Source organism: Egretta garzetta, unplaced genomic scaffold (genome assembly GCF_000687185.1).
Source record: "Egretta garzetta isolate BGI_Z169 unplaced genomic scaffold, ASM68718v1 scaffold322, whole genome shotgun sequence".
NCBI classification, from domain to species: Eukaryota; Metazoa; Chordata; class Aves; order Pelecaniformes; family Ardeidae; genus Egretta; species Egretta garzetta.
Window position 1 is genome coordinate 53,641 of NW_009259044.1, and position 11,607 is coordinate 65,247.

The following is an 11,607-nucleotide window of genomic DNA, read 5'->3' on the forward strand; positions in this document are numbered from 1 at the left end:
CAACTTTCTGGTTTTACTGCATTAGCTTAACCATTTAAAATCACAAAGCCTAAGATGCTCTTTGCCAAGGTATTCATGCATCTCTGACGGAATTCCTGCACTTCTCGCTTTTCAGGCCTTCTAGTCAATCGTCCTGGTTTTACACCCACCGTTTTGCCATCGTGATGATGCTGTACCTACTGCTGCTAATAGTGATAGGGGCCAGCAACTCGCCAACCTTCGTCTACTACTGGCACAGAATGTTTGACTCCGAGAGATGAATTGCCCGAGATCAAAAACTGTTACTTTCACCACGTGCCTTAATAGTAGCCAATCTGCAATGCACTGCATCTGTTCCAGAGCTCTGGAAATAGAGGTGCCTGGAGCTTTCCAGTTCAGTCTCCAATATATTATCCTCATGGCATCTTTCCATTTATTCTTATTTCTGTGTTCCAGTGATTCATGAGGATGCCCAGTACAGGTGAAAAGGATCATGGTGGTGCAGCTTAGCATGAATCAACTGTTAAGGGTCCATGGGAAAAAGTTATTTAAAATTAATGAAAACTCAGTGTGGAAACACTCAGGTGTCACAATTTTCTGACAGGCTGAGGTGGTAATATTTGCACAGGTTGGAGGGGAGGATTTTTCTGTATGTCAGGCAAAGCAACCGGTAGGGATTCTCACCAGTTTGTTTTCAGAAACTGAATGTAATGATATTTAGCATGTATCAATGCCAATGGGATCACTTCTAAAACTAACTTTGGCTTTGGCCAGGAATTTTTATATTTGAGCATAATGATTGTAAGAAAACAGGAAGAAATAAAACAACAACAAAAATGGAAGAAGTTAAATGGTTTCTAGTATGGTCTTTCCCCCTTCCCCTGTAAAACGTCTGCACAGTTTTTGCTGTCAGCCGTGGTCTACCTTGTCCTTGGTCAGTGTGCAGATCAGACAACATTGGGCCCTTCAGCATCAATACTGAATAAGTGTTATTCCTATCAAACACTCTCCATCAGGAAGAGGGAAGGTGAAGGGGTCTGCTTATGCTGCCACTGTGGGGGTTGGGGCTGCCTGGGCTTCAAGATCTGGTTCAATATTTTGCCTGTGTCAAATTGTTTTCAGCCTCCCTTTACAAACAAGTGGACTTACTTAACTAGCAGCAACCTGCCAACTGTTGCCTGAAACAGTTGTAAGAAATGGAATAAAATGGCAGCAGAACTGGTGGGGTTGTATTTTATGTCCGTACACGTTTGTGGTACTGTTAACTTCACGGAGACGTCACTTAGGCCTCCACGTGACAACGAGCACACAGTCCTGTATGTTTTTAAGATAGACTGTCCACGTTAGGTTCTCACAAAGAGGTTGGGTTTTCTGTGGTCAGAATTATGGCAGTTACACTGCTCACAAAGGGCTTTGCCTGAATGCTGTATCGTATCTCAGATTCATCTTTTCTCATCCTGAAGAAGGGCATTTTGGGAGTTGGTTTGAAAACACACACTGAGGTACGTGCAAGTTGGTTGTGCAACATAAAATGGGCAACACTCCCCCTCCTGCCCAAGTCCTTTGCATTGGCTGTCATTACAAAGCAACCTACAACTACCTGAAGCCAAAACAGGAGCAAAGGGCTGTCCTCTGGTTAGCGATGGGGCGTGGGATCAGCCTGATGGAGAACCCAGGGATTCTAGGCAGAGAAAAGCAAGATATGGGCCACAGTTCGAGCTTGCAGTAGAGCTTTTAGTAGTAGACTTGATAAATGCAGGTTTTGATTGCACAGTGAACCCTAACCGCAACAAAAAAAAAAAGCCTCATCACATATTTCCAGCAAATGAGCCTATGATTACTACCTTACTCATTAAATATTTCAAAGAAACACTCTTCTTTCTCTGGTGTTGTTCTGGTACCTAATTGCCAGAAATAATGACCTGGTAATCAGGTTTTCTAACTCAAGGCTGAGAACAAGTTCATTTACAGCAACCCCTCTTCTTGGTGGATGGAGCTAGAAGCATTTATTCCAGTTAATTTTGCTGCCAGAGCAAATTTATTTATTCACCATACAGCTTGCAAAACAAGAACATTATAATCCAATTCCCCATTGCCTTTTGCAGTCCATTAATAACACTCCCTGTTAAAGCACATTGCGTTTCCTCAGCCCCAGAAACGTATGTGCTAATTATAGCGTTGATTTGCAATTAAAATATACATAAACTAACAATTTATTGCACGACATATTCAACTCCTTTACAGTAGTTTACTCCTTGATATTCCAGTGCAGAGACTTGGGGGTTGAGACATGCATGGGGCTCCTGAGTATTTGCTCGTTCCTGGGCCACCTCAGCACGTTGTATATAATGTTGTGCCACGTAAGCGTCGGTTTGGGGTAAAACCAGCCAGAAAACCTCAAGGTATTTGATGCTATCTAAAGGGTATTGTGCTGTGAAAAGGCTTGTACATCTGCAAATGAAACATCTTTTGGAACAGATGGGCTGCCAGGTGGGGGGGGGCCTTTGGAAAAAGAGGAGGTTAGGCAGCAGTTGTGGGATGGATGGCTGTTGGCACGGCAGGGAAAGGCACAAAGCTGGGAGTCCACAGGTCAGGCAAAGGGAACAGATGGGGAGGAACGCAGCAGGGTTTGGAGGTTCTCTTCCTAGGGTTTTTTTTGCATGGAAAAGTTTCTGAAGGGTAAGCAAAAGGAAAAAAAAAATGCATAGCGGCTGTTCAGCACTGTCTCCTGATGCCTGCCTGGGCTTGTGTTTGGCTTTAAACCCTTCAGCCCTTTGGTAACGGACGATAGGATGAGGGGGAATGGTCTGAAGTTGCGCCAGGGCAGGTTTAGGCTAGACATTAGGAAAAACTTCTTCACTGAAAGGGCTGTCAGGCTCTGGAATGGGCTGCCCAGGGAGGTGGTAGAGTCCCCATCCCTGGAGGGATTTAAAAGAAGGATAGATGAGGTGCTTAGGGACAGGGTTTAGTGGTGGGATGGCAGTGCTAGGTTAAAGGTTGGACTCAATGATCTTAAAGGTCTTTTCCAACCAAAGTGATTCTATGATTCAGCTGAGCTCTCTTCCCAAAGTGTAGGGCAATAGCATCCATGCAGGGAGATAATTCCCAAGGTGATCTTCTGCGCCAGCTGCTCCAGGCTATATCCCCAGAGAGAAACATAGTGTGGGGCAGGCTCAAGCAGTCCAGCACTGCCATTAAATCAGCAGGTATCAAAGAAAAAAAAAAAAATCTGCTTTTTCTGCTTTGAACAGTTTAAATAGACCCACAAGAAAGAGGCGGCTGCAGGTAGGGGCTGGATGCATCTCAAGTGCCCCTTGCAGGGCTCATAGCCCCGTCCTCACGCTCCCAGGCCTGCAGGGATGCCGGGCACAGCCTCCTCGGTGCTTCAGTTCCACATCTGTGGAGCGGGGTAACGCTGCCCTCAAAGGAAATGGGAAAATAAATGCATTTAAGGTGCTCAGCTTCTACCTTAGCGGGCCAGCAAAATACTTAATATCCTACTCCCACGCTTGTTTTCTGCGCTCCCTGCTGATTTCAGCATGTGTTTCCCAACGTGGCGAGATGCAGTCAGCCGGATTCATGCGAGTATTGTGCTGAGTAACTAACTAACAAAATTAGGAATTAACCCAAGGTTCACATTAACCTCTTAAGCCACTCGCGTGGCTCTTTGAACGTGCACGGCACCATAAAAATGCTAATGGGGAATGAATCAGAATTCCCTCCCGAACAAAAGACCGCTGTGTCTGAAGCAGGCAGCCCAGGGTGAGGTTGAGGAGTTGTAAAATTAGAGCTACCTGTGCTTATTAATAAGTTTGTTACATTACCGTGGTGAACATTAAGGAACTGTTACCAAGTCAGACAAATCCAACCCTGCTGTGACTGCAAGGAGAAGCATGGCTGCTGGTGTTTCCCAGGTGGAATGGGCAGATTTTGGGCGAGTGGGAGAATTTTACTCCCAGAAGGGGAATTAGATAATAAATATATATATATATATATATGGAGAGATCTCAGGTGCCAGCTGAGGAGGAGGGCGGCAGATGCTGTTGGAGACCAGGGCTTAAGGCAATGTGGGGAGAGAAGATGACATGGCAGAAAGTAGGATCACCCCTGGGGCAAGGAGCAGCAAGGCTCCGGGGTTCGCATTCCTGATGAGCGATGCAAAAATCTTTTGCTCTCTAAGGTACGAATGGGTTTAAGAAATGCAGAATCAGAAACGCAGGGACATTCAAAACAGGCCTGGGCTTTGGTCCATCTCAGGCAGGACCCAGAGCCGGGTTGATCCTGGGGGCTGCCCCGGCTCCCCTGGGGAGTTTCTGCCCGCCTGCTTGCTCCCCCTTCCCGCATGTGTTGGGCGCATGGCTTGGCAGCTCGCTCTTCTGGTGACATTTTCCTTCTATCATGAAAGCTGTCACTTTGGGCACCTTGCCCACGCTCTGGGCTTCCCAAAATGTCAGCCCTGAGCACCAGCAATGGGAGGGGAGATATCAAGAGGCAGAGCAGAGGGAGCAGCGCTGGAGTGCCTGTGAGCATCCCAAGGGATGTGCCGTGCTTCCCCCAAGGACCAAGGTATACATTTTCACCAGCATCCTGATTTTCCTACTCTTCATCTAAAGCCAAACCTGCTTCTGCCCTCTCACAGTACCCATGGGGTGTAAAGGCAGTGGGTCCCTCCCACAAGGGGAAAAAGCGCTTCTTGCTCCTCAGAGAAGGTCTCTGAGCTCTCCTGCTGCTGCACAAGAAGGGACAAGTGGCCTAAAGTACGTGAGCAATGCTGGACCTGTTCTCTCCCAGTCAGCAGAAAGCAGATGAAGAATGTTCTTAGGAGATTAAAGACACTTTCCTGCTTATTTGAGGCTTGCCAGAAACCCAACACACCTTCAAGGTCTGCCTCCCATAAGCCATCATCAGTAACACAAACAGTGAGACCAAATGAATGAATGAGCTTCCCCTACCACAAGTCATTCCCATCCCCTTACAAGAAACTCTTATTTCCACTGGTTGAGCCGGGCCAGCCCGGCAGCAGCGAGCCCCGCTCCCGTTAGCGTGGTGTAATTAGCCTTGAGCAGAACAAGCCCAGGAAATCCAAATGGTGATTACGCATCTCATTGGAGTTTGGATGCTTCCTAACGGGCTCACACTAATCCCCACCAGCCTGTCTGGGCTCCTGCAGCTCTAATTGAATTTTTTGCTCCTTGGGCAGCACATTTAGCATAAATGATAGCTAGCATGGGGAAAGGCAAGTGCTCGACACCCGTCCACGGCTTGGCATCACCCTGAGCACTATGGCTTCCCATATTCTCACTGCCCAGCAGCAACCAACCTGCAAACACCACTTGCCACCTCTCTAATTTTAATAATTTGTTAGCTGGGACACTGGGAGACCAGTCCAGATCCTTTCCGACCAGTGGAGATCCATCACCTCTTGGAAAGAGGGTTGAGCAGAACCCCTCAGCACCCAAAGGAGATTGGCTTTCTTGCAGGGAGACATCTCCCAGCTTCCCTACGCACACAGCCGTGGCAAGTCAAGGATTGTTTTTAAAACAAAGCTCTTTCATCCTGATAAAGTCCAGCTACGGCAGCCACAGAAATGCCCAGGGAGCTGCCTTCTGCCAAGTCCAGAGCTCCTGAGCTGCCCAAAGATTTCACAAAACTAAAAAAAAAAACCGGCTCAAAACTAAATTTCTCATCAAAATCAAAAAATGCATTTAACAACAATCAGCATGCAAAGCACAAATAAATAATTTACTATTCCTAATTGCATGAAAGGGAACAACACAATTGAATAAAGCCACCTCTTTCTTCAACCCACATCCAGAGAAGAGGCTTCCACCTTCACAAACAACTTCTAGCACGCTGGTGAAAAGCAAAAAAATCCATTTTACTCACCGCAGCTCTGCTGATCCCCTCCAGCAGCCTCCCTTGCCCTCACAGTGCAGCCAAAGACCATCAGCACCCATGGGTGCCAGGTAGGTGCTGATGAGCCCCTTCACCCACAGGTGCTTTTTATCACCTTCCTCGTTGGGACAGCCCAGGCATCACCTGTGGAATGGCTGCACCCACCCTGCCCGGGGCAGAGATGAGGTGCTGGCTTTGGGTCAAGCCCATTAAGGTAAAGCAAATTGTATAAACAAGAGAGGAGGAAACAGAGAGGAGAAAATGGGGGATTTGCTCCTACCAGCCCGTGCTAGCTGCTGGGGACAGCCCAGCCCGTGGTCCGAGACCTGCCAGCTCATGCCCTGGGACATGGGGACAGAGACAGTCAAGATGGGCTGGACATCCCATCCCATCCCATCCCATCCCATCCCACTGCAGTTCTCTCTTGCCCGAGCCCCTCCATCCCTGCACCTTCTCCCCCCACAGCATGGAGGTGGCCCAGGAGGCCCTTATGTCCTTGTATTAGTCACTCTCCAAAGATTTGCATCCTTCTCAGGGCTTCATACATGGCCATGGGAGAACCAGGTAGGCTCTGAGGCAGGAGAGCTGAAATTTCCAGAGCGCCTTTCCTACAGCAGGTGGAGAAAATGGAGAAGGCTGTGATCGCACCTTGGCAGCCTCTCAGGGTGACACCACATAGCACTGTGCATCTCTGTAGCTCTGCACGTCGGTGTAGGTGCAAGAGGCACTTATAGATTAGCCACCCTGGGAGAGGTGGCCCTGGGCCATGGAGGAGTCACTGTGTCTCCTCCCAGGGGTCCATGCTAGAAGTGTGGCAGATATTTGATCCCAGAATCAGGGCTAGAGCATGCATAGGGTACGAAAAGGATGGTTTTCTAGTTGTCACAGGGCTGCCAGAGTATGGAAGAATGACCATAATACCCTCAAATGTTTCTCACCCTGAGTACAGGCAGGAGACACATTCCCATTTGCTAGCCAGAGACCCTCACCCACCAAAGTTGGGTGGCAAACCTCCTCATGACAGTATTCAGAATGATCCTATGGGACAAAGCATCCCCCAAAGCTGTGCCTCCCACCTCCTTGTGGGCATGTCTCTTCAGCAGACCGTGTTGACAGTTGTCCCATTGGAGCCCCCTGATGCCACCCCACCATTTACAGCACCATCCTTGATGTTCTTCTCTGAGACGGAGACGGGTTTGTGTCTCTCGTGCCTGGTAATGGCTGTTTCAATGCCCCTGAGACACAACTGCACGTCCTCCCGAAAGGAGGGGGTGTACAGTCCGTAAATGACAGGGTCAGTGAAGGTGTGCAGCAAGCCAAAGAGAAAGAAGCTGTGGTTGACATACTCTGGCATCTTCTGGATCATGGCTGGCTGGAACCAATACCACAAGCCCAGGAGGTAGTATGGGGTCCAGCAGATGATGAAGGTGGCAACAATCACTATGGTCATCTTGAGAGTCTTCATGCGTGCCTTGGAGATGTGGTCGTTTTGATTTCTTATCAAACCTGCCAGGGAGAATCAAAAGGATAGCTGGAAATGGGAGAAAACCAGGAGAACATAACCATCCATGACTGTGCTTCTGCCAGAGAGGGGAGACTATCTCATGGTCTGGTCCATGATCCACAGGAGGCAGAAGACAGCAAGGAGGGGGGTCAAGAATTAGTTGGGTTACCCTTCAAAGGATATTGGGACAGACCCAACAGCGCTCCAGGCTGGGGCAGGTTCAGCCATAGAACCACGGTGGACACTAGAGGGCTGGGACCTGCTTACCTTTATTGATCTTTAGCTGCTTACTGATCTCCCAAACGATCCGGATGTAGCAAATGATCATGACGCTCAGGGGGGTGATGTAGAGCGTGGTGAAGGTGAACATGTTGTAGACGGTTTCCTCCCAGTGTGCTCGGAAGCTCCCGTGAGTAACACACTGGGTGAAGTTCCCTCCCGGGACCGTGTGCAGGTGGAAGAGGAAAAGCTGAAATGGAGAACCAAATAATAACTCAGAGAGGCTTTGGAACAGGGCACCACATCCTGCAGATGCTCCTGGCTGTGTCTGGAGAGCACCTCCCTGCCGCTGTCGGACGGGGACAGTTGCTCTGGGCACCTAACTCATGGCTATGGCCAGGATGGATGGGGTCTGACAGCTGTGAAATCCCACTTTCTGGCCAAACCGAATGTTGTTTTGGTTAGGAATGTCTTGGGTTTGTCTTGGTCTGCTCCAACATGTTTTGCAGTGATGTATTTTTAGGAGAAGGTAACCATGTACGTGAGAAATAAAGAATAGTGGACACCATTTTTTCCTAGCCCTTAGCATAACACCCTGATGGCGTTGCAGTGAGCGGGTGCTATAAGGAAGGTGCAGAGCAGCACTGAGCACCCAACAGAGCAACCACACCGCTTCGCTCAAGCAAGGCCAATCTGGTGGTGGTGGAGCCCGTAGATTGGGATGGACTTGTTGGGGCTGCCGGGATGGGGAAGCCCTTCTCCAAACCCACCCCACCCTGGGCAATCCACATGGGGAGGGCACCGAGCCCTACCTGGGGCAAAGCCAGGATCACGCTGCTGGCCCAGGCGGCACGGAGCAGCAGCCCGTTGCGGCGGCGAGCACGGGAGAAGGGATGGAGGACGGCCGCATGCCGGTCCAGGCTGATGACCACCAGCACCAGGGCAGCCGCGTACATGGCAAAGAGCTTGAGGAAGTTGAGGAGCTTGCAGGCGATGTCTCCTCCGTACCACTGCACCGTCACGTTCCACGCGGCATCCAGGGGCATCACCGCCACCGTCACCAGCAGGTCGGCCAGCGCCAGGCTGAGGATCAGCGGCCGCACATGGGATTTCCTCCTCTTCCTCAGCAGGCTGCTGAGCACCGCCGCGTTGCTGCCCGCCGCCAGCAAGAAGAAGACGGCCGTGACGATCACGCGGACCCTTGCCGCTTGCGTGAACTGGGGCTCGACCCAGTGCTCAGGGCAGCCGGAGGCTGAGATGTTGGCGTCCCCCTCTGCAGCGGGGCGGCAGGGAGCTGCGGGGAGCTGCTCGTCACTCATCCCCTGCTGAAAGGCAAGCAGCAAAGTGACCCCCCTCCGAGGGGCTGTGCCGTGTGCTGCAGCTTCGATATGAGGAGAAATGGGGAGATGGTGGGATTTGCACCAGAGGCACCAGCAGCAACCTGCCAGTCCCGGCCTGTCCTTGCCCGTCCCCTCCGTGTTGCCCATTTTGCCGAGCCGCCGCAGCTTCTGGTCACGGTGACACTGCCTGGCTGTCCTCTTTGGCTAACCCCTGCTGTGGCTGTAGCGATCGCTCACACAGACATATATTTTTAGCTGTTTGCGAGGCGGCTGAGCAGCTGGGGAGCGGGAGTGGTGGCCAGGACCACGGGACGAGCCGCTGCCCGCCAGCACCCAGCCGGGAATGGGTCACACCAGAGCTGGCTGAGCCTGTGCCAGGGCAGCCGGGCTTGGTTCAAGGACTCATCCTTCCAAGGGGGCTTTGCAAGCAGAGCTCAGCTTTTTAGAAACCCCGCAGCACTTTCCATTAGTGTATTAAACCTCAGTGGTCCACCTCCATGCCTAGCGCCAGACCCGGGGCTATAGGTGGGAGCACCTGGGGGTGGCCAGGAGGGGAGAAGGGGGATCCCACGCTGTCTGGGAACTGACAGTGGCTCCTGGGAGAGGACCACAGTGGCATTTAGGAGCCTGGACCTTCCCAGGACCTGGGCAGCACCAGCTCAGCGCCTCTCTCCCTTTGCCTTTGGGAGGGGAAGCAGGAGGAGGAGGAGGTGAAGGTGGGAACACCCCGATACGGGGGTGGCTAGGGGATGGTGAGCAGCATGGCGGTCCCCCATGGCTTAGATTTAATTGCCCTTTTTGCCCAGGCACACCCAGCTTGGGGACAACTCACATTTCAAGGGCAAATACTTCCAACTCTCGGGGTCACGAGCTGCTAACAGTCCCGGCCGCAGGTAGGGTATGTCTCTTACTGTTTCAAGCACCATCTGCTTTGCTGATACCAAAATAAAGCACTCCTCACCTTTGCACAAATAGCACGCGCAGCAGAGATCGAATTTGTCTCCCCAGCTCTGTGGGATGGAGACGCCGACACCTTGCAGCAAGCCGCCCTCCTCCAGCCCCACCACCCACGCCCCCAGCCCCTTCACCCCTCTCCCTCCCCAAAATCCAACCCAACAAGCAAGCAGCGAAAAGAAAAAGTACCAAGCTGCTCGCTGGTTGTCCGGAAGAAACAAGAGGAACCCCACGTCAAGGTCTGGATTTGTCCCGGCTGATGGGAACGTACCTGGCATACGCATGCCCTGATGCCAAGAGAAGATGCTCCTTGTTTTGCTCCACGGGTCTCCTACCGCCGCGGTGCTGAGTCAGGATGCTCCAGCGCCTCTTTGCATCACATCCCTGCAAGAAACCCCTTGAAGCAGAAAAATTTCCTCCTGCCGGCAGTCAAGCTGGGAGCTCCGCTGTTTTTAGCACCGGCGTATGCAGGCATCTGGAGATGGCAGCGCTGATGCAAACATCCCCTGCGCTGGCAAACCAGGAGCGGGGCAGGCGGAGGTGGGCACCCACGGGCAGCCCCCCCAGGCAGGGGCCAGTGCTGCACCCCCAGGCAAGGGCCAGTACCCCTGCCCTTGCGGGCTTAACGAGCTGCCCGGTTTCAGGCTTAATGAGCAGGCAGCGGGGATGATGACAAAGCCGCCGTATTGCAAGAAATGGCCAAAATTCAAGGTATTGTGGCAAATGTGGCCCCATCAGGGATAAGTGCCAGCACTCCCTGCATCAGTTTTCTATAAATACAGGAAAATGAGTTAATTATCCCTGGAGTTAGTGATGAACGTCCCGTTGCTCAGACAACCGGGAGACTGGCAGCACACACAGGCACACACGTGTGCCCCAGTGATGCTCCTGGACCACACAGGTCTGGGGGAGCATCACGGATGAAGGCAGGTACGTGCCTGGCCTGGAAATGCTGTAAGGAGGGAATTAATAAGGAGAAACATGGGTCATTTTGCCCTTTTAATGAATATACTCTTTCCTTTGCGCTCTAGCAGTTCCCCACCTTGTTCTTTCTGTATTTCTTTCGGTGTAACGCAGTGAGAGCTTCGATGTGCGGTGCAAAACCCTGGGAGGGACAAAGAGCTCACAAGGGCTTAAAAAATAGGGTGCGCGACGCAAGGCCAGGGAGGGAAACCAAGGACACCCTGCTCTGCTGACCAGCAAAAGCGGGGATGTGGGGATGACAGAGGGCCAGCCTCGATCCCCACTGGGGCCAGGGCCGGCACGCACACTCCTGGGGGCATCGCGGGGGCTTTAATTACATGCAGACAGACCTTTGCATCTCCCAGTCCATTAAATTAAGACACACACGGTGTACTGAGGGACGGCGGGTCCCAGGCTGGTGGTGGTGGCTCTACGTTGTTCCCCAAGAGGTTTGCTTTGTGGGATAGGAGGTTTTCCATCGTTAAACCTATTCCCGTTTATTTTCAGGAGGAAATGCCTGAGCTCTGAACAGGGCAGGGGGGGGGAAGATGCACCAGCCTGGAGGCTGCTCTGCTTGCAGGAGCGCTCCTGGGCACAGTGAAAAAGGATTTTTTTTTCCTCTTTGTGGGTTTAAGAGTCAGACTGTGTGGCAGATGCTGGACTGCATCAGCCCTTGAGGTATCATTGGGGTCCCCCAAACCCTCCGTCACTTCTGCATTTAACTGCTGAAAGGGATCAGGCTGGAAACTCTCT

General features: G+C 51.6%; 2 protein-coding genes across 2 annotated transcripts in view; one reads left to right on the forward strand and one right to left on the reverse strand.

Annotated features, from left to right (window-relative positions):
• The window catches only part of PARP16 (poly(ADP-ribose) polymerase family member 16), a 4,585-nt gene extending 3,819 nt beyond the window's left edge, over positions 1–766 (forward strand). The window contains exon 5 of the mRNA XM_035890621.1: positions 116–766. Within this exon, the coding sequence (XP_035746514.1) occupies positions 116–260 (145 nt within the window). The 3' untranslated portion in view covers positions 261–766. The remainder of the gene's footprint in view (positions 1–115) is intronic.
• Positions 767–6,959: 6,193 nt separating this feature from the next.
• Positions 6,960–10,306, reverse strand: LOC104122839 (gonadotropin-releasing hormone II receptor). The gene is made up of 4 exons (XM_009635014.2): positions 10,163–10,306; positions 8,410–8,922; positions 7,646–7,847; positions 6,960–7,380 (listed from the first exon to the last, which is right to left on the reverse strand). Exons 2-4 carry the CDS (start codon positions 8,914–8,916, stop codon positions 6,971–6,973), a joined length of 1,119 nt encoding a protein of 372 aa, XP_009633309.1. The 5' UTR covers positions 8,917–8,922; positions 10,163–10,306; the 3' UTR covers positions 6,960–6,970.
• Between the last annotated feature and the right edge of the window lie 1,301 nt (positions 10,307–11,607).